Source organism: Theropithecus gelada, chromosome 5, assembly GCF_003255815.1.
Source record: "Theropithecus gelada isolate Dixy chromosome 5, Tgel_1.0, whole genome shotgun sequence".
Lineage (NCBI taxonomy): Eukaryota > Metazoa > Chordata > Mammalia > Primates > Cercopithecidae > Theropithecus > Theropithecus gelada.
Genome location: NC_037672.1, coordinates 85,266,776 through 85,290,367, shown reverse-complemented (window position 1 = coordinate 85,290,367; position 23,592 = coordinate 85,266,776). Strand labels below are relative to the sequence as shown.

Here is a 23,592-nt window from a genome sequence, read left to right as displayed (position 1 = left end):
TTTTTTATTTCATTTGTTTATTTATTTATTTCAGTAGAGACAGGGTTTCACCATGTTGGCCAGGCTGGTCTCGAACTCTTGACCTCAAGTGATCCGCCTGCCTCGGCCTCCCAAAGTGCTGGGATTACAGATGTGAGCCACCATGCCCAGCTTATACTTTTAGTTCAGGCCTGCTGCTGCTGAATTCTTTCAGCTTTGCATATCTTAAAATTCTTTATTTCACTTACATTTTGAATTGTATTTTTGGTGGGCGTAGAACTCCAGATGGACAAATACTGCCTCACTATCTCCATTATTTTTGATGAGACTTCGACTGTTATTTTGCTTTAATTATTTTTCTCTTTGTCTCTGTTTTTTAAAAATTTGATTATAATATATCTTAATGTTTTTTTCTTAACGTTTCTTCTGTTCAGGGTTCATTAACATTGGATCTTTAAATTTATGATTTTCATCTAATTTGGAAGACTTTCAGTTATTATTATTTTAGATGTTTTTTTCTGGGCTCTTTCCAGGCTCTAGTTACACATATTAGACTGCTTGAAGTTTTCCCACAGCACATTGAATGTGTTTCCTCACCTCTGTGTTTTATTTCTCTCTATGTCTTCATTAATCTTTTCTTCTACAGTGTAATATTTGTCTCACCCAGAGTATTTTTCATCTCACCTACTGTAGTTTTTAATATCTAGAGGTTCATTTGGGTATTTCTATATTTTATCTCTACTTAACATGCTTAATCTTTTCTTTGCCTTCTTGAAAACATGCAATACAGTTACAATAGCTGTTTTAATGTTCTTGCCTACTAATTTTATAATATATCATTTCTGGGTCTGTTTCTAATAATTGATTTTTCTCATTATGGGTCATAATTTACTGCTTCTTTGCATACCTGATAGTTTTTGATTGGGTACCAAATATTGCGAATTTTACCTTACTGGCTCCTGGATGTTTTTGTATTCCTATAAATATTCTTGAGCTTTGTTTTGGGATGTAGTTACCTTATTTCTAAACAGTTTGATCTTCTGAGGTTTTCTTTTTTTAAAAAAATTAGCTTTATTGTGATTAATCCACTTACCAAATAATTTGCTCATTTAAGGTATATAATTTAATATAAAAGTATAGTGGCTTATGCCTATAATCCTACATTGGGGGGCTGAAGTGGGAGAATCGCCTGTGCTCAGGAGTTAAGACCAGCCTGGGCAACATAGACCCCATCTCTGTACTGAAAAAAATTAAAAATGAAAAATTAAAGTGTATAAATCAGAGTTTGGTAGTATATTCACAGGACTGTGTAACTATCATCAAAATCTAATTTTAGAACATTTTGTCTTCCCTAAAAGAAACATTAAACTCATTAGCAGTCAATTCTTATTCCAACGTCTCCAAGCCCTAAGCAACCACTAATCTATTTTCTGTTCCTATAAATTTACCTATTCTGGCAATTTTATATGAATGGAATCTTACAATATGTTGTTCTTTGTGACTGTCTTTTTTGCTTAGCACAATATTTTCAAGATTCATCTGTGTTGTAGCATGTATAAGTACATTTGTTTTTATGGCTAAGTAATCTTTAATTGTATGGCTTTGCCACATTTTATTTATCAATTCATCAGTTGTTAGACATTGACCTCTTTTTACATTTTGGCAAAAGTAATGCTGCTATGATCATTTGTGTACAAGCTTTTGTGTGAATTTATGTTTCATTCCTCTTGAATATATAGCAGCAGTTGAATTGCTGTTTCACATGATAACCCTATATTTAACTTTTTGATGAACTGCTAGACTGTTTTCCAAAGTGACTGTGTCATTTTATAATCCCACCAGTAATGAATGAGAGTTCCAATATCTCCACATCCTTACCAACACTTGTTATTATCTTTTTGATACAGCCATCCTCCTATGTGTGAAGCAGTACTCATTGTGGTTTTGATTTGCATTTCCTTAATGATTTTTGATGTTGAACATTTTTTCATTTGTTTATTGGCATTTGAATACCTTCTTTGGAGAAATGTTCATCCAAATCCTTTGTCCATTTTTGAGGCTTGCTTTTAAGTTTTTTTTTTTTTTTTTTAAACGGGACTGGTGGCTGGGTGTGGTGGCTCATGCTTGTAATCCCAGCACTTTTGGGAGGCCCAGGTGGGTGGATCACTTGAGGTCAGGAGTTTGAGACCAGCCTGGCCAACATGGTGAAACCCCATCTCTACTAAAAATACAAACAATTAGCTGGGTATGGTGGTGAGCACTTGTGGTCTCGGCTACTTAGGAAGCTAAGGTGGGAGGATCACTTGAACCTGGGGGGTCGAGGCCATGATTGCCTTGCTGCACTCCAGCCTGGGTGATAGAGTGAGACCCTGTCTCAAAAAAAAAGTTACTGGGCCGGGCGCGGTAGCTCAAGCCTGTAATCCCAGCACTTTGGGAGGCCGAGGCGGGTGGATCACGAGGTCAGGAGATCGAGACCATCCTGGCTAACATGGTGAAACCCCGTCTCTACTAAAAACACAAAAAACTAGCCGGGTGTGGTGGCGGGCGCCTGTAGTCCCAGCTACTTGGAGGCTGAGGCAGGAGAATGGCGTGAACCTGGGAGGCGGAGCTTGCAGTGAGCGGAGATCGCGCCACTGCACTCCAGCCTGGGTGACACAGAGCGAGACTCCGTCTCAAAAAAAAAAAAAAAAGTTACTGGAGATATCTTTATTCTAGGGATAAACCCAGTCCCTATTATTCTATTATGCCTGGAAGTGGAAGTCTCTTGTAAGCATTTTAATTTACCAAAGTATTTACTTTAAAAATACTATCATTTGTATTTCATGACCCAAGGATTTATGCTGTAATACTAAGTGAAAAATTTGAACATAAAACTGTATATATACTGTGATCCTACTTTTATTTTAAAATGTTTATTCCTTAAGCATACCAAGATATTTCCCATCTCAAGGCCTTTTTCACATTTTCTCCTCTGCCTAGAAGGCTTTCCCCATTTTTAAGTCACTAAGATGTTTTGATCCTTTAAGTCTCAGCCTAGGTCTCAGCTTTTCACAGAGACCATCCCTGACTATTCTCTTCAGCACAACTTTCAACATTCTCACAAACCTACCCAGGAAGCCTCTATCTCTGCTGAATAGTTGATGCCTTCACAGTATTCACCACAACTATTTACAGTTATGTGTTGCTTAATGACAGGGATATGTTCTAAGAAATGCATTGTAGGAGATTTAGTTGTTGTACAAACATCATAAAGTGCACACAAACCTAGATGGTATAGCCTACTACACACCTGAGCTATGTGGTGTAGCCTGGTGCTCTTGGGCTACAAAGCTGTGCAGCATGTTACAGAATACCGTAGGCAATTATAACACAATGGTAAGTATTTGTGTATCTAAACATATCTATACATAGAAAAGGCACAGAAAACTATGGTATAAAAGATAAGAAATGGTACACCTGAATAGGACATTCACTAAGAATGGAGCTTGCAGGACTGGAAGTTGTTCTGGGTGGGTCAGTGAGTGTGTGGTGAGTGAACGTGAAGGTCCAGGACATCACTGCATGTAGACTTTATAAACACTGTACACTGAAGTTATACTGTTTATGAAAAATTTTTTTCTTTAATAATATATTCACTTTAGCTCACAATAAGCTTTTTTTTAAAAAATTTTATTTATTTATTTATTTCTGAGACAGGCTCTTGCTCTGTCACCCAGGCTGGAGTGCAGTGGTGCAATCTTGGCTCACTGCAACCTCCTCCTCCCGGGTTCAAGTGATTCTCCTGCCTCAGCCCCTCAAGTAGCTGGGACTATAGGCATGCGCCACCACACCCGGTTAACTTTTGTATTTTTAGTAGAGTCAGGGTTTCACCATGTTGGCCAGGCTGGTCTGGAACTCCTGAGCTAAGGTGATCCCCCGCCTCAGCCTCCCAAAGTGCTGGGATTACAGGTGTGAGCTACTGTGCCTGGCCTTTATAAGCTTTTTAACTTAAAAAACAAACAAACAAACAAAACTTTTTGACTCTTTTATAATAACGCTTAGCTTAAAACACAAACACATTATACAGCTATCCAAAAATATTTTTTCTTTATATCCTTATTATTATTTTTTAATCCAATGGACTCTACTTGATATATACCCTTATAATATAAGCTTTTTTTTTTCTATTTTAAAATATTTTAAACTTTAAATCTTTTTCTTTTTTTTTTCAGAGAAGGTCTTGCTCTGTTGCCCTTACTGGAGCGCAGTCATACTGCTCACCATAACCTCAGCCTCCTGGGCTCACGCGATCCTCCCACCTCAGCCTCCCAAGTAGCTGAGACTACAGGTGTGCGCCACCACACCTGGTTAATTGCTTTGGATTTTTTTGGTAGAGACAGGGCTTTGCCATGTTGCCCAGGCTGATCTCAAACTCCTGGGCTGAAGCAATCCACCCGCCTGGGCATGGTGGCTAGCACCAGTAATCCCAGTGCTTTGGGAGGCCAAAATGGGAGGATAATTTGAGGCCAAGAGTTCAAGAACAACCTGGGCAACATAGTAAGACCCCCACCTCTAAAAAAATAAAAAAAATTATCTGGGCATAGTGGCACATGCGTGTAGTCCTAGCTACTCAGGAGGCTGAGATAGGAGGATTGCTTAAGCCCAGGAGTTTGAGGCTGCAGTGAGCTATGATCACACTGCTCTCTAACCTGGGTGACAGAAAAAGAAGGTACAAATAAAGATTAGCCTAGGCCTACAGAGGGTCAGGATCATTCATATCACTATCTTCCACCTCCACATCTTGTCTCACTGGAAGGTCTTTAGGAGCAAAACATGCATGGAGCTGTCATCTCCTATGATAAAATGCCTTTTTCTGAAATACCTCCTGAAGGACCTGTCTGAGGCTGGTTTTTTTATAAGTAGAAAGAGTACACTCTAAAATAACAATAAAAATACATAAACCTGTAACATATAGTAAATACATAAACCAGTAACATAGTTGTTTATCATCACTATCAAGTATTATGTACTGTTTAAAACTGGATTTTACAGGGAAGTAAAAAAAAACGTATTATGTACTGTACAGAATTGTATGTGCTGATGGGTTTGTTTACAGCAGCATAACCATAAACATGTGAGTCATACATTGTGCTATGATGTTATGATGGCTACAACATCACAAAGCAATAGGAATTTTTCAGCTCCAGTACAATCCAGTATAATTGTTGTATAGGTGGTTCATTGTTGACTGAAAGGTCATTACACAGTGCTTGACTGTATTTTACATTTGGTATTCTCCGCTTGACATAGGGAACAAGCTGCAAGAAAGCAGTGATTATCCTATTCTCCACTCTCTTCTAGTGAGTGCTCCTAACACAGCACCTGGTGCTCCATAAGTATTTTTTGAGTGTATAAATAGAGGGAAAAAAGACTCAAATTATTCCAAGATATTACCCGTTACTATCTCTGAATAGTGGACTACTGTATGCTTTTTGTTTCTCTCTCTTAAACTTTATTTTACAAGTTTTCTATACTGAATATTTGTCCCTTTTACAATGAGAAAAATGCAGCATACTCTATATTAAAATAATATTTGAAGCTGGGAGTGGTGACTCACACCTGTAATCCCAGCACTTTGGAGGCTGAGATGGGCAGATCACCTGAGGTCAGGAGTTCGAGACCAGGCTAGTCAACATGGCAAAACCCTGTCCATACTAAAAATACAAAAATTAGCTGGGGGTGGTGGTGTACACCTATAATTCTAGCTACTTGGGAGGCTGAGGCAGGAGAATTGCTTGAACCCAGGAGGCAGAGGTTGCAGTGAGCCGAGATTGCACCATTGTACTCCAGCCTGGGTGATGGAACAAGACTCTATCTCCAAAAAAAAAAAAAAAAATTGAGTACCTGCTCCGTTGACAGCACTGTGAAACTTGGATGCGTGGATGACTCTGGGAGGAGGAGAGGTACACAAGGGCAGCAACAGTACATTCTGTTAATATGCAGCATCTATAAGGAAAAGATATGCAAATATGAAATTAAAAATCAATATAAAAGTTGATTAATAGAATCATTTGAATAGTGCTTTGTGAATTATAAAATAACACACACTTCTCTTGTTTAGCCTTCATAAAACCATACATTGTTTATTTTCTCCATTTTATAGAACACCTATGTACTTTTAGGTGTTGGCAGCATAAGGCATAAGTATTACGGTCAGTACAGATTTTCCTGGCATTTGTTGGTTGCCATTCCCACCTGAGAGTATGTTGTGTAGCAGATTTGTCTTTGGTGTCTTCTCTTTTTTTTTTGTATTTCTCACTCACTGCTTGGGCCTCTCCCCTCAGGTCTACTCTCCAAGCACATCTTGCCTTTGTGCCGCTCATTGGCTGCATAATCACCTTCTTCCCAACCACTGTGGCCCCCCTTGCCTGAGTCTAAGGTCTCCGCAGTGTGCCCCATTGTTCAAAATCACACTTCCTTCTGTATCTCTAATTCCCAAACTGAACTGCCATTTCCTGCAAAAGTCTAATCCCAGGTAAGGGCTGGAGATTTCCTGCCTGTTTAAGCTGGGCTCTGTGTGTGTGTGTGTGTGTGTGTGTGTGTGTGTGTGTGTGTGTATTGGTGAGTCAGTGCAGTCAGGCAGTGGAGTCAGGGTTGGGCAGCCTCCAGCCCCCTCAAAAGATGTGTGTGATGGTGTAGACAGGCCTCAAGACTGGGGGGATAAAGACTTACATGCAGATTAAGGCTTACAAGTCACCATTTCAGCCTAGATGTAAAGGATATTTACAGCTGCAACCAGCAGACAGAGGCTTGGGCAGAGGGATGCAGATCTGTATCTGTGAACGTCCTAAAGAAACAGAGGTCCTTATAATACAAGCAAAAGTGGGACTGCAATTTGAGTTAACATCAGGTCTGGGGTTAGTCATGTCACTTCCTTTTCCACTGATGATATATTTTGTTAAGGAAAGATTGAAGGGTACGGTGGATAAGAAGAACAATGGTGGCTGGGTGTGGTGGCTCATGCCTGTAATCCCAGCATTCTGGGAGGCTGAGACGGGAGCATCACTTGAGCACAGGCATTCAAGGCTAGCCTAGATAATATAGCAAGCCCCCATCACTACAAATATAAAAAGAAAGCTCAGCATGGTGATGCAAACTTGTAGTCCCACCTACCCAGGAGGCTGAGGCAGGAGCATTGCTTGAGCCCAGGAGTTTGAGGCTGCCATGAGCTGTGATTGTGCCACTGCACTTCAACCTGGGCAACAGAGCAAGATCCTGCTTCTAAAAATAATAAATAAATAGACAAAAGAAGAACAATATTATTACTTATCCTAAAAAATCATAGTTAACAAGCCCCAGTAATGATTATTCTGTGCACATCATCAAGTAGAATGTATTCCTAAACTCAGTTATCTAAAAAAGTATCAATACAATTCATCCTATAAAATAGATATGTAAAAATTTTTATTTATATATAGATGCTAAAGGAAGTATTTGGTTTTAAAAGCAAATTTTCTCTTCATCTGTGTATCTTTTGGTCTATTTGGAAAATGTAATTGCCAGGCATGGTGGCTCATGCCTTTAATTCTAGCACTTTGGGAGGCTGAGACAGGAGTATTGCTTGAGCCCAGAAGTTCAAGACCAGCCTGGAGAACATAGTGAAACTCCATCTCTACAAAAGAATTTTAAAAAGTTGCTAGGCATAGAGGCATATGCCTGTGATCCCAGCTACTTGGGAGGCTGAGGTGGGAGGATCACTTGAGCCCAGGAGGTTGAGGCTGCAGTGAGCCGAGTATGACCCTGTCTCAACGAAAAAAAAGAAGATGTCGGCCAGGCGTGGTGGCTCCCGCCAGTAATCCCAGCACTTTGGGAGGCGGAGGCGGGTGGATCACGAGGTCAGGAGATCGAGACCATCCTGGCTAACACGGTAAAACCCTGTCTCTACTAAAAATACAAAAAACTAGCCGGACGTGGTGGCGGGCGCCTGTGGTCCCAGCTACTCAGGAGGCTGAGGCAGGAGAATGGCGGGAACCCGGGAGGCGGAGCTTGCAGTGAGCCGAGATTGAGCCACTGCACTCCAGCCTGGGTGACAGAGCAAGACTCCGTCTCAAAAAAAAAAAAAAAAAAAAGAAAGAAAGAAAAAAAATACGTCATTTATTTCAGAAAACTATCTGTTTTGAGTATAATAGAGGCCAATTGAAAACTTGATGGGTGTAACTATTTCTAAAGTAATTTCTCCTCACGTGGAAAACAACTCATCAATAATAAACCGTCATACCTGCTCCCCTAGGCCTGGGGATCAATGTTGGAAACTACTATGATAATTTGAAATCATGCTTGTTTCATTTACTTCTTTTCTCTTCTACGACTTGCAGGGCTCAATATTACTACAGCTGTGGAAGAGAGTCTGTAATTTGGGAGATCACTCCTCCTGCGTTGTTTAGACAACCCTCCAAAAGGATCCAGAGGCTGTCACAGCCCAGTGGATTCAAAAGACAGTGTCTACTAAATAGGTAGAGTATCTTGAGAATCTCTGTGAATCCTAATCTAATTTGGCCAGATGTCTCAGTATTTTTTTTCTAGTTTTAGTGTGTGCAATTTCATGAGCTAAAAGTCCACTTGTGTTCCAAAGCATCAGGTAAAAAAAATCAAATATTTGCAGCAATTGTAGGTAATGAGAAGATCATCTTCAGTAATTACATTTGGCTCAAATTGTGGTGAAACTAAAATTTATACTCAACCTTACCATTGTTAGCCAGTTGAAAGGAATTATGCAACTAAAACACCACAGGTTTTTGCAGTTTGTGGAATTTGTTCTCCTATATCTCTCTGACTTTGAGGATACTTTTTCTTCCTTTTACTTTGAAGGCTGAATTTCTTCTTGTCTTTATAAGACCACTAGGTGGTGCATTTTCCATGGGAGCTAAGATTGTGATATGGTTGTTGGAAAAGCTAATTCAATGTTAGGTTGCATTAGTGGAAGATATACAGTGCACAGTTATGGAGAGCTGATAGTGCTACTGTGTGCTACTTTAGTCAGAACACACTGGGCATGTATGTGCAGTTGTGGATGTTATACCTTAAGAAATGATAATACACTTGAGACTATTCAGAAGGTGGGAAATGAGATATTGGGCTTCTGGAAACTATGTTGTGTGAAAAATAGTTAAGAGAAATGACATGTTTAGTTTAAAAAAGAGAATAAGAAAGTGGCGACAGCTGTGTTAAAATATTTAAAAGGGTTGGCAACTGGAGGAGGAAGAAGAGGTGAACGTGAAATTACTTTATATTAATCCTAGAACTAGAAGTAGAACATTGACAGGGCAGCAGACGTCAGCTTAGGGTAGGAAAATCTTTCTGACTAGCTATCAGGTAATGGAAACTGTCCAGTAACGGAGGGTGAACAGGCATTCCACCCTAATCCCGGAAAGTTTTCAAGCCACACTGGAATTGTGACTTTACATGGATTTTAGAAAAGGTTCCTGCATTCAGAGAAAGGTTGAACTAGACAGCTTGAGTCTTTTCCATCATGGAATACTGTTAAAGAAGGCCCAATTCTTCCCACAAAGTTTCCTCAATTACTTATTTATCAATTCGTTCAATAAAATCTGCTGTATACCAAATACATAAAATTTGGTAGTTATGTATGCACATAAATTTGGTAATGTGTCTATTGTTATAAACAAAGGAATACTTTATTGCCACTTCTTGAGAGACCTCAGTTTGATGTTACATGTAAATAAAATGCCCTTTAGTGTTAAAACATTTTGTATTTTTTTAAGTTTATATTTCCCTGCTTTTCTAAGTAGACTTTTCTGCTGCTTGAACATACATGTAACCGTTGTTCATTGGCTTAAGCTCTTTATTATGAACATCAACTATTTTATAATACTTTAATATAGAAAACTTCTCAGGAGCTGTTTAAATATAAAGCCAAGATTTTCCTTAGGCTAAATGGTCTGACTTCCATGCTTTCAAATTATGAGATGTTTGCTTCTCATAATTATTTCTGTCATTTCTCTTTTTGTCAAGGGAATAGTCTCTAACCAACCACTTTTTAAGTCTTCTGTGAACTGGAAACAGATCACCAAGTTTGTTATAACTATGTGAAGGAAAAAAGCAAGTGCTTAGTGAAGACATGCAGGGCTGTCCAATAGATGACAGATATGAGCCTGGGCTTTGTGACATATATTTTAGTTGATTAACTAAAGGAGCTCAACTGCATATTTGAGCAAGTAGAAAAAGTAATCAGCAAACTTGAACACAGGTCAATTGAGATTGTCAAGTCTGAGAAACAGAAAAGAAAAAGAATGAAGTAAAATGAACACATCTTCCGAGACTTGTGTGACACTTTGAAGAGTATCAATGTAGCTGTAATGGAAATTCCATAGCAGAGGAGAGAGATCAAGCAGTGGGAGAAATATTTGAAGAAATAATGGGCCAAAATCTCCTAAATTTGATGAAAAATATTAAACATCCATGAAACTCAACACACTCCAAATAGGATAAACTCAAAGAGATTCAGAACTTGACACATCGTGATCAAACTGTTGACAGCCAAAGACAAAATCTTGAAAGCAGCAAGAGAAAAACAACTCATTTTATACAAATGATTTGCAATAAAGTTAAAAAGTAATTTCTTATCAGAAACCATGAAGGCCAGAAGGCAGTGGTATGCCATATTTAAAGCACTGAAGGATTGACCAGGTGTAGTGGCTCACACCTGTAATCCCAGCACTTTGGGAGGCCAAGGTGGGTGGATCATCTGAAGTCAGGAGTTTGAGACCAGCCTAGCCAACATGGTAAAACCTCATCTCTACAAAAAATACAAAAATTAGCCAGAAGTGGTAGCTCATGCCTGTAATCCCAGCTACTCAGGAGGCTGAGGCACAAGAATAGACTGAAAGTAAAAAAATAGACACAAATAGACTGAAAGTAAAAAAATGGAAAAAGATATACCATGCACACCAACCAAAAAAGACCTGGATTGGCCAAACTGATATCAGACAATATAGACTTTATGACAAACATTGTTACTAGAGACAGAGAAAGGTCATTTTATATCATAAAAGAGTTAGTCCATTAAAAAGGGAGGTGGAGGTTGCAGTGAGCAGAGATTGCACCACTACGCTCCAGCCTGAGCTAGAGAGTGAGACTCTGTCTCAAAATAAATACATAAATAAAATAAAGCACTGAAGGAAAAAGACTGTAAGCTAATAATACTCTTTTTAGCAAAATTATCCTTCATAACTGAAGGGGAAATTACAGTATTCCCAGATAAGCAATAATTGAGAGAATTCATTGCTGGCAGACCTGCTTTACGAGAAATAATAAAGAAAGTCCTTCAGGCTAAAGTGAAAGGACAGTTAGCCTGGGCAGTATAGTGAGATCTCATCTCTACTGAAAATAAAAAATTTAGTGGGGTGTAGAGGTGAATGCCTGTGGTCCCAGCTACTCGGGAGGCTGAGGCAGGAGAAATTGCTTGAGCCTGGGAGGTTGAAGCTGCATTGACTGTGTTACTGCATTCCAGCCTGGGTGACAGAGTGAGACCGTGTCTCAAAAAAAAAACCAAAAAAAGACATTTGGCAATAACTCAAATCCAAATAAAGGGCACAAAAAGAGTTAACTACATAGGTAAATATAGAATGTAGCACATTTTATATAGTACATTATAATTACATTAAAATGTAAATATGTATATATTTTTGTTTGTAACTCTTTTTCTTCAGCCTGACATGAAAGACAACTGCCTAAAGCAGTAACCTTTTTTTTTTTTTTGCTCTGTCACCCAGGCTGGAGTGCAGTGGTGCGATCTTGGCTCACTGCAAGCTCTGCCTCCCGGGTTCACACCATTCTCTTGCCTCAGTCTCCCAAGTAGCTGGGACTACAGGCGCCTGCCACCATGCCCGGCTAATTGGTTTTTTTTTTGTTTTTTTTTTGCATTTTCAGTAGAGACGGGGTTTCACCATGGTAGCCAGGATGGTCTTGATCTCCTGACCTTGTGATTTGCCCGCCTCGGTCTCCCAAAGTGTTGGGATTGCAGGCGTGAGCCACGGCGCCCAGCCAAAAGTAACTTTTATGCATTAAAGGACACTACCAAGAGAGTGAAAAGACAACCCACAAAATAGGAGAAAATTTTTGAAAACTGTATACCTGATCAGGGACTAATATTCAAAATATATAAAAATAATCCTGAAAACTGTACCATAAAAGACAACCCAATTTTTTAAATGGGCAAAGGATTTAAATAGACATTTACCCAAAAAAGATATACAAATAGACAAGAAGCATATGAAAAGATGCTGAGCATCATTTGCCTTCCTGGAAATGCAAATTAAAATCACAATGAGACACCAGTTCACACTTACAAGAATGGTAAGGATGATGATAAGAAATAATAAATCAACAAAACAATAACATATCATTGAGGATGTGAAAAAATTGAAACCCTTATACATTTCTGGTGGGAATGTAGAATACTGCAACTGATAAAGAAAACAGTTTTTCAGTGCCTCAAAATGTTAAATATGGAGTTACTATATGAGCCAGCAATTAGACTCCTAGACATGTACTCAAGATAATTAAAAACATACGTTCACACAAAACTGGTACACAAATATTCCTAGCAGCATTATTCATAATAGCCAAAAACTGGCAGCAATTCAAATGTTTGTCAATGGATGATGAATAGATAAACAAAATGTGGCAATCATACAATGGAATATTATTCAGCCATAAAAAAGAAAGAAGTGTTGATATATGAAACTTCTAAACATGCTAAGTGAAGGAAGGCAGACACAAAAGGCTACATATTTGTATGAGTCTATTTATTTGAAATTCCTGGCCTGGTGCGGTGGCTCACACCTGTAATCCCAGCACTTTGGGAGGCTGAGGTGGGCAGATCACTTGAGGTCAGGAGTTCGAGAACAGCCTGGCCAACATGGTGAAACCCCATCTCTACTAAAAAATACAAAAATTAGCCAGGCATGGTGGCGTGTGCCTGTAATCCGAGCTACTTGGGAGGCTGAGGCAGAAGAATCACTCGAACCCAGGAGGCGGAGGTTGCAGTGAGCCCAGATAGTGCTACTGCACTCCAGCCTGGGCGACAGAACAAGACTCCATCTGAAAAAAAAAAAAAAAAGAAACTCCAGAATAGGCCAATCCATAGATCCAAATCCATAGAGACTGAACGTAGATTATTGGTTCCCAGGATTCTGAAATTAGATAGTGGTGATGGTTGCATATCTTTGTGAATATTTTAGAAACCACTGAATTGTATACTTTAAAAGGGTAAATTTTATGGTATGTTGATTGTATCTCAGCAAAAAAACAAATCCCAAACTAATAGCCTACCCCTGGAGAGTAATCATGTTTTTATTTGAGAAAAAAACATTTTCCATATTAGGCTCGTAAGTTTGTCATTTAATTGGTAGGTTTTTGATTAGGAAAAGAAATATGTGGGGAACAGCCTATGAAAATTGGCCAAGTGGCTGGCAGTTATGACCAGCACTATCTCAAATCATACTGCAGAGGAGACTGACCATTGCAGAGGGTGGCTGGAATTTTTATTTCAGAGATTTAAGAGGAGGAATTGTTATAAAATGAAGTGTTTTTCATAATGCAGGTCACAACTCATTCATAACAGATCATAAAATCAGTTCCAGTTTTTTTCATAATGAAATTAAATTAAAATTTAAAAACTGGAATGCATTGTATAGGGTATTATTTCATAATAATTTTCGTTTCAGATACACAAACACACATTTGCATGTACTGTATCACAATATAAAATATACTGTTTTTTTTTTTGAGACTGGGGTCTCTCTTTGTCACCCAGGCTGGAGTGCAGCGGTGCAATCTTGGCTCACTGCAGCCTTGACCTCTTGGGCTCAAGTGATCCTCCCGCCTCAGCCTTACAAGTAGCTGGGACTACAGGTACATGCCACCACACCTGGCTAATTTTTTAATTTTTGTAGAGACAGGATCTCACCATATTTGCCTGACTGGTCTCAAACTCTAGGCCTCAAGCAATCCTCCCACCTCCACCTCTCAAGGCAGAGGGATTACAAACATGTTGGGATGTCTGTTGGGATTACAGACATGAGCCACTGTGCTGGCAAAAATGTACTTCTTACTGTTGATCAGAGTAAAAAAATTTTAAGAAACAACAATCTGATAGAAAGAGCATGACTGTGGGATAGATGTTCCTAAGATAGAAGCAGTGTATATAATTGATTAGAAGTTGATCTTAGCAATGGAAAATCCAATTGTTGTTTCTCCATCCAACAGTTGTAATATTTCATGTTTCCATTTGCATATAGACCCTTCAGTGATAACTCAGCAAGAGATTCTCTTCGAATCTCTGATCCTTCTCCCCGGATATTACAACTCTCAGTAGCCAAAGGCACAGACCCAAACTATCATCCTTCAAAAAAAGTAAGTGTGCCCATGTGGAAGAAACAGTTCCTGATTGACTTGTAACATGCTACCTACCCTCTTTTTCTACATATGTTTTCCTTTCTTCCTGCTTATTTTTCCCTCTTATCAAATGAACTTTTCTGACTCTTTCCTCCATGCCTAAGGTATCAGTCAGGATTGCATCAGAGAAGCAGAACCACTATGGGTGATGTAGAATACAGGATTTATTATAGGAATTAGCCCTTCAGCAATTGTGGGAACTGGTGGAGAAGCCTGTGGAAGCCTGTTATGGCAGCTGGGACTTGAGTCTGGTTATACATCTAGAAGCAATGAGATATAATAGGGGCAAGTTGGCAGTTCCCTGGAATATGTCTATGATAGGGGAAGCCTCTATGGGTTCTTTAGGCAAGGAGGGTCTAACCTCTTCAGATGGAGGAAAGATTGATTCTAATAGCAAGGGAGGCTCAGCAGTATTTTGGTGTTTAAAGTCTCCAGCTTCATTGGAATCTGCCCATATATCCTCATTCCAATGTTCAAGGCCCCACTCTTTTCCAATCATTGCCCTAACTTTAGCATAAAAGACTGTTCAAATTTGGAAATTCAATTTTCACTGTAATTCACCCACTCACAAAATTAGATTCTGGGTCTGGTTTTCAGAATGTTCAGCCCTATGCAGTTAGAAGATAAGGCTTTCAAAATTTTAGGGAAGTCATAGGAGCTTTCTGATTCTATATGTGGACATTACTGTGGAATTTTATTTTTTTAATTTTTTTTTTTTTTTTTTTTTTGAGACGGAGTCTCGTTCTGTCACCCAGGCTGGAGTGCAGTGGCTGGATCTCAGCTCACTGCAAGCTCCGCCTCCCGGGTTTACGCCATTCTCCTGCCTCAGCCTCCCGAGTAGCTGGGACTACAGGCGCCCGCCACCTTGCCTGGCTAGTTTTTTGTATTTTTTTTTAGTAGAGACGGGGTTTCACCGTGTTAGCCAGGATGGTCTTGATCTCCTGACCTCGTGATCCGCCCGTCTCGGCCTCCCAAAGTGCTGGGATTACAGGCTTGAGCCACTGCGCCTGGCCTATTTTTTAATTTTTTTAAGACAAGGTCCCACTCTGTCACCCAGGCTGGAATGCAGTCATGTGATCACAGCTCACTGCAGGTTTGACCTTCCAGGCTCAAGTGATCCTCCTACTCCGGCCTGAATAGTTGGGACCACAAGTGCATGCCACCACAATCAGCTGATTTTTACATTTTTTGTAGAGACAAAGTTTCCTTATGTTGTTTAGGCTGGTCTTGAACTCCTAGGCTCAAGCGATTCTCCCACCTTGACCTCCCAAAATGCTGGGATTACAAGTGTGAGCCACTGTGCCTGTCCTACAGTTGTATTTTAAAGGCCTGAGATTACCATTTTCTTTTCTCAAAGTTCTTCAGTTCACTTAGAAGCAACCAAGCAATCCTACTGTACTTATTTATTTCACTAAAATGTTTGCCTGCAGCAACTGCTTCATCACCCAAAGCCTTTCTTTCTGTTTTGCCACTGCATGCCATGGACTATGGTGTATTTTTTTTCACCACTAGCAATAGGATCATTAATGCCTTTAAATCTAATCAGTTTGGAAAACAAACTCCAGATAATCCAAAACCAATACAGAGAACCCAGCCTTAAAGTTCTCATCTAGGTGTCTGTTGCTTTATGCCAAACCATCCCCAAACTTAGTGGCATACAACAACAATTATTTTATTATGCTCAAGTATTTTATGACTGAGAAATTCTGACTGGGCAAGCAGGTATGGCTCTTCTCTGCTCCATGATGTCTAGGGCCTCAGCTGGGAAATCTGTAATGCCTTGGGTGTCTGAAATGGTGGGGGACTGGAATCATCTGGAGGCTCCGTTACACTTGTCTTAGTCAGCTTGGGCTGCTGTAACCTAAAACCATCGTCTGAGTAAATTAAACAAAAGACATTTATTACTCACAGTTCTGGAGCCTGGGAAGTTCAAGATTAAGATACTGGCATATTCTCTTCTTGGTGAGGGCCTACTCCCTGACTTGCAGACAACCACGATTTTGCTGTATACTCACATGACCTCTTCTTTGTAGGTTCTCAGAGAGAAAGAGAGAAAGATCTCTGGTCTCTCTTCCTTTTCTTATAATGACACTAATCCTATTATGGGGGCTCCAGTCTCATGACTTCATCCAAATCTAATTACTACCCAAAGCACCCCACCTCCTAATTCAATCACTGGGGATTTGGGCTTCAACATGTGAATTTCGGAGGGACGCAAACAGTCAGTCCACAATAATACCTGTGTGTGGTGCCCAGGCTGGGATAACCTAAAAGCTAGATAGACTCAGTTGAGAATATCTATAGGAGTTCCTTCATATGGTCTCTCCATGTGGCTTAGACCTTTCTTGTCATGAGAGCTGTTCTGAGAAGGAATATACTAATATGGAGTGTCTCAAGGGTGAATATTTCAAGAGAACAAGTGGAAGCTGCATGGTTTTTATGGCTTGACCTTAGAAGTCACATAACGTTATAGTAGACATGCTCTGTTTATTGATGTAGTTACAAGTCTGGCCAGATTCAAGGGGGCAGGGACACAAACCCCACCTCTCAATTGAGAGAAGTGTCAAAGAATTTATAGGCACTTAAAAAAACCTGCCACACCCAATGATGTAAGCTTTTTAGGTATCCTTGAGCATGGATTTTATATGCAGAAAAGACTGTTTAGAGGTATGCTATAAATAATCAATAGTCTCATTTTAAAATTTTCAAATTTAAAAGTTGATTTTTCTTAGGCTTTTAAGTTTGGCTTGCAAGTTTATTATTTTATTTATAATTCCAGCAGTTTTTAACAATTAATTTTAAGAGCCCTAAATATTCTTTTTTACATAGCTGCCCCTAAAATGTTTATTTTATAAATTTACCTTTTACACTTTATTTTCATTCAACTTACTCATTTTACAGTGCATAAAACAATTGTACTTTATCCATTCTTCCTTGGTCCATTGATTGATTGATTGATTGATTTCTTCATTCAACATTTTTCTTTTTTTGTGATTTTTCCATAAGTTATTGAGGTACAGGTAGTATTTGGTTACATGAGTAAGTTCTTTAGTGGTGATTTGTGAGATTTTGGTGCACCCATCACCCGAGCAGTATACACTGCACCATATTTGTAGTCTTTTATCCATCACCCCCCCCCACTCTTACCCCCAAGTCCCCAAAGTCCATTGTATCATTCTTATGCCTTTGTGTCCTCATAGCTTAGCTCCCACATGTCAGTGAGAACATACAATGTTTGGTTTTTCATTCTTGAGTTACTTTACTTAGAATAATAGTCTCCAGTTTCATCCAGGTCACTGCAAATGCTGTTAATTAATTCCTTTTTATGGCTGAGTAGTATTCCATCCTATACATATACCACAATTTCTTCATCCACTCGTTGATTGATGGGCATTTGGGTTGGTTCCATGATTTTTCAATTCTGAATTGTGCTGCTGAAAACATGCATGTGCAAGTATCTTTTTCAAATAAGGACTTCTTTTCCTCTGGGTAAATACCCAGCAGTGAGATTGCTGGATCAAATGGTAGTTCTACTTTTAGTTCTTTAAGGAATGTCCACACTGTTTTCCACAGTGGCTATACTAGTTTACATTCCCACCAGTAGTGTAAAAGTGTTCCCTGATCACCGCATCCACACCAACATCTGCTGTTTTTTGATTTTTTGATTATGGCCATTTTTGCAGGAGTAAGCTGGTATCGCATTGTAGTTTTGATTTGCATTTCCTTGGTCATTAGCAATGTTGAGCATTTTTTCATATGTTTGTTGGTCATTTGTATATCTTCTTTTGAGAATTGTCTGTTCATGTCCTTAGCCCACTTTTTAATGGGATTGTTTGTTTAATTCTTACTGATTTGAGTTCGTTGTAGATTCTGGATATTAGTCCTTTGTCAGATGTATAGATTGTGAAGATTTTCTCCCACTCTGTGGGTTGTCTCTTTACTCTGCTGACTGCTCTTTTGCTGTGCAAAAGCTCTTTAGTTTAATTAAGTCCCAGCTATTTATCTTTGTTTTTATTGCATTTGCTTTTGAGTTCTTGGTCATGAAATCCCTGCCTAAGCCAATGTGTAGACGGGTTTTTCCAGTGTCATCTTCTGGAATTTTTTTTTTTTTTTTTTTGAGACAGAGTTTCGCTCTTGTTGCCCAGACTGGAGTGCAATGGTGCGATCTCGGCTCACTGCAACCTCTGCCTTTCAGGTTCAAGCAATTCTCCTTCCTCAGCCTCCCAAGTAACTGGGATTATAGGCATGCACCACCACACCAGGCTAATTTTGTATTTTTAGTAGAGATGGGGTTTCTTCATATGGGTTAGGCTGGTCTCGAACTCCCAGCCTCAGGTGATCCGCCCACTACAGCATCCCAAAGTGCTAGGATTACAGGGGTGAGCTACCGTGTCCGGCCATCTTCTAGAATTTTTATAGTTTCAGGTCTTAGGTTTAAGTCCTTAATCCATCTTGAGTTGATTTTTGTATAAGGTGAGAGATGAGGATCCAGTTTCATTCTCCTACTTTTGGCTAGCCAATTATCCCAGCACCATTTGTTGAATAGGGTGTCCTTTCCCCACTTTATGCTTTTGTTTGCTTTGTCGAAGATCAGTTGGCTGCAAGTATTTGGGCTTATTTCTGGGTTCTCTATTCTTTTCCATTGGTCTACGTGCCTATTTTTTTTTTCTTTTCTTTTTTTTCTTTTTTGAAATGGAGTCTTGCTCTGTTGCCCAGGCTGGAGTGCAGTGACACAATCTCAGCTCACTGCAATCTCTGCCTCCCAGGTTCAAGTGATTCTCCTGCTTCAGCCTCCTGAGTAGTTGGGATTACAGGCGCCCACCACCACACCTGGCTAATTTTTGTATTTTTAGTTGAGACAGAGTTTCACCATGTTGGCCAGGCTGGTCTCGAACTCCTGACCTCAAGTGATCCGCCCACCTCGGCCTTCCAAAGTGCTGGGATTACAGGTGTGAGCCACTGTGCCCAGCCCGTGTGCCTATTTTTATACCAGCACCATACTGTTTTGGTGACTATGGCCTTATAGTATAGTTTGAAATCAGGTAGTGTGAGGTCTCCAGATTTGTTCTTTTTGCTTAGTCTTGCTTTGGCTATTCAGGCTCTTTTTGGTTCCATATGAATTTTAGAATTGTTTTTTCTAATTTTGTGAATAATGCTGGTGTTATTTTGATGGGGATTGCGTTGAATTTGTAGATTGCTTTTGGTGGTATGGTCGTTTTCACAATATTGATTCTACCCATCCATGAGCATGGGATGTGTTTCCATTTGTTTGTGTCATCTATGATTTCTTTCAGTAGTGTTTTGTAGTTTTCTTTGTAGACGTCTTTTGACTCCTTGGTTAGGTATGTTTCTAAGGGTTTATTGTTGTTGTTGGGGTTTTTTTGTTGTTTTTGTTTGTGTGTGTGTGTGTGTGTTTATTTTTTATTTTATTTACTTTTGTTTTTTGCAGCTATTGTAAAAGTGGTGGAGTTTTTGATTTGTTTCTCTGCTTGGTCACTGTTGGTGCATAGAAGAGCTACTACTGATCGGTATACATTAATCTTATATCTGGAAACTTTGCCAAATTCTTTTAGTAGTTCTAGGAGCTTTCTGGAGGAGTCTTTAGGGTTTTCAAGGTAAATGATCATGTTGTGCAAACAGTAACAGTTTGACTTCGTCTTTACTGATTTGGATACCCTTTATTTCTTTCTCTTGCCTGATTGCTTTGGCTAGGACTTCCAGTACTATGTTGAAGAGGAGTGGTGAGAGTGGGCCTCCTTGTCTTGTTTCAGTTCTCAGAGAGCTTTCAACTTTTCCCCATTGAGTATTATGTTGGCTGTGGGTTTGTCATAGAGGGCTCTTATTACATTAAGTTATGTCCCTTGTTTGCCGATTTTGCTGAGAGTTCGCTGGATTTTGGAGAGTTTTGGAGAGTTTGTCAAATGCTTTTTCTGCATCTATTGAGATGATCATGTCATTTTTGTTTTTAATTCTCTTTGTGTGATGTATCACATTTATTGACTTGCATGTGTTAAACCATTCCTGCATCCCTGGTGTGAAAACTAGATATTAAGTTCAAAATTATGCATGGCTAAAAGGTTCATTCAATGTGCAAGGTAAGCAAATAGATTTTAAGGTAATGGAGTATAAAAAGTTCATTCACATAGTTTCAAATGGTACTTTTTGCAGCTACCATTTAAGAAACTAGCATTTTTCAAGTTGTAGTATCAAGGAAGAATATCCACAGTTATTTGAAAAGACCCTTGGGCTCAATCCATCCTCCTTACCTCAGCCTCCCAAACTGCTGATGTCATAGGCATGATCCACCACACCCAGTCTTACGGTTCTTTCTAAGTTGAAAATTACATTAAGGAAAGGAACTGTATCTTATTATTCCTTGTTGTGTCTTACATACTATAATTGCCTAAGAAATGTTTGTTTAATAAATTGAATATGTAAATGATTAAGTCTTTTTAGATCATAAGCTTTAATTGAAAGCAATGGTTGTCATATATTTCTTTCATTTTCCCAGAGCCTGAGAGGAAAGAAAGCTTTATTCATGCTTAAAAATGCTTAAAATGCTTAATTAGTACTTTGTTGTGTTGTACAAAGAGGTAGGCTCTTCAGTTTGAATGTTCTCTACCTCTTACTATGTAAACTTAAATAAATTAATAAATCTCATAATACCTTGGTTTCTGTCTTAGAGAATTAGAAATAAAAATGATGCCCGAGGTGAGGAATAAATGATTCAATATGTTATGGTTTGATTTGTGTCCCCACCCAAATCTCATGTAGAATTATAATCCCCAGTGTTGGAGGCGGGGCCTAGTGGGAGGTAATTGGATCATGAGGGTGGATTTCCCCCTTGATGTTCTTGTGATAATGAGTGAGTTCTCAGGAGACTTGGTTGTTAAAAGTGTGTTACACCTTCCCCTTTGCTCTCTCCTGTTCCCACCATGTAAGATGTGCTTCCCCTTTGCCCTTCCACCATGATTGTAAATTTCCTGAGGCCTCCCAGCCATGCCACCTGTACATCCTGCAGAACCATGAGCCAACAAGCCCTCTTTTCTTTACAAATTACTCCATCTCAGGTAGGTCTTTATAGCAATACAAGGATAGACTAATACAGAAAACATGTGTATTATCATCATCATAATCTTCATCATCAATTAAATAGCACAAGAAGGAATTTGACTAATACACCAAACATGTAAAATTTGACTAATACACAAGACTAATACATGAAACATGTGAAACACCATCACTGTTAGTATAATCATAATCATCATCATAATCATCATCAATTAAACAGCACAGGAAGGAATTTTAACCCACAGTTAAAACCCCATTTTATTTCCAGTTATTGATTATATTTTCCTTCAAAGTTTTATGGTAAGCTTTGATTTTGAATACAAGTAATTTAAATAGAAGACCATATAATTTGGACAAATTTCCACAATTCAGATAGTGAAGAATAACTTGGGAGTCTAGTGGGGAGATGTGTGGTTCTGCTTTTCTTCTTATTGGCTTTGGCTTCTTTTTCTTATCTAGTCCAATTAGAAGGGAGACACTTAAATTCACTTTAAGCATGGTGATTTGTGATAATATAAGCCCCAATTCCCACAGGGCAAAAATAATTAAGAACAAAGCTAAGTCACCCTTTATAGCAGGGATCCCCAGTCCCCAGGCTGTGGACCAATACCAGTCCATGGCCTGTTAGGAATCAGGCAGCACAGCAGGAGGTGATTTACTCATTACTACCTGAGTTCCACCTCCTGTCAGATCAGCAGTGGCATTAGATTCTCATAGGAGCATGAACCCTATTGTTAACTGTGCATGCAAAGGATCTAGGTTGTGCTCTCCTTATGATAATGTAATGGCTGATTATCCAAGTTGGAACAGTTTCATCCCCAAACCATCATTTTTCCAACACTGTCCATGGAAAAATTGTCTTCCATGAAACTGGTCCCTGGTGTCCAAAAGGTTGGGGACCACTGCTTTATAGTATTCTCATTTGGTGGGGCTGAGCCTGGCGTCCTGGCTGAGTTTATCAGCCCACAAATCAGCATTACCATTTATCTCTGAATCAGTATGTAACATTATTTGCTATTGCCTCAATGTCTTTAGTTAAACAGTTAAGTTCTTGAAAAGCCACGTTGGAATCCATGCAATCTAGTTTGAGAAAGATAGAAATTGATCCTTTCAACTGTGATTATAGGTTACTGCAAGATTCCCACCCTTTCTACTGGAGTGTTGAGAAGTCTGGCCCCGAGGTCAAATCATACTTCGTAATCTTGAACTAGATAGTGTTTATTATTTGATGCTTACAAGTACTGTTCTATTTTTTCCCCTAGATGCAAACCCCGATTTCACTTTCTACCCTGAGTGCGATTGCAACTCCAAGAATTGTAGACCTCGCCCACCCAAGGATCAAGTTAGAGGGTCTGTGCTATGAAAGACAAAGAAGTGAACTGCCCATCCGTCCTGTAAGCCATCACTACCTTGGTATCCTTCAGCTCACTTTCTGGCTGCTCCTAGGGTGCTATGTTGCCTCTACAGGACATAGCCCAAAGTCACTGGAAAAGAGAATCTGGGAAGAGTGGTCTGTGGCAGGAAGAGAGACCTAGCTACATGATAGGGAGAAGGGGAAAAGAGTAGAGCACCAAGAGCATGGGCTTTGGAGTTCAGTTTTAGAGCTGGATTCAAATCGCAGCCTCGTCACTCCAAGCTCTATGATGTTGGGACAACTTTCCTGAGCCTTATTCATTCAACAAATATTTGGATGCCTACTGTGAGCAAGGCAGTGATCCCAGTGAATAACTTGGAGCTCTATGCTAATCAGGGGAGACAGACAATAAATTAGTCGATAGATAATGTCAGATCATGCTAAATGCTATGAAGAAAATAACATAGAAAATGAATGACTATGGGTTGGGGTAGTAAGATACTTTGCCTGTGGTAGTCAGTGAAGGTCTCTCTAAGGAAGGAACATTTGAGCTGAAACCTGACTGATAAGGAGTTAACCAAGTGAAGATCTAGAAGAATATTCCAGTAAAGGGAAGATTACATGCCAAAGTACTAAAGTTGGGATGCACTTGAAGTTGGGTAGAGCAAGGTGAGCTAGGGAATTCTGGAGATAGCCATCCTCACTGATACGTCTGCTGTGTTGAGCAGTAA

General features: G+C 39.3%; 1 protein-coding gene across 1 annotated transcript in view; it reads left to right on the top strand.

Moving 5' to 3' along the window:
- Nucleotides 1-23,592, top strand: part of THEGL (theg spermatid protein like) — an 82,276-nt gene that overhangs the window by 52,675 nt on the left and 6,009 nt on the right. The window contains exons 5-7 of the mRNA XM_025386359.1: nucleotides 8,334-8,471; nucleotides 14,280-14,394; nucleotides 22,770-22,901. Coding sequence (XP_025242144.1) covers nucleotides 8,334-8,471; nucleotides 14,280-14,394; nucleotides 22,770-22,901 — 385 coding nt within the window. The remainder of the gene's footprint in view (nucleotides 1-8,333; nucleotides 8,472-14,279; nucleotides 14,395-22,769; nucleotides 22,902-23,592) is intronic.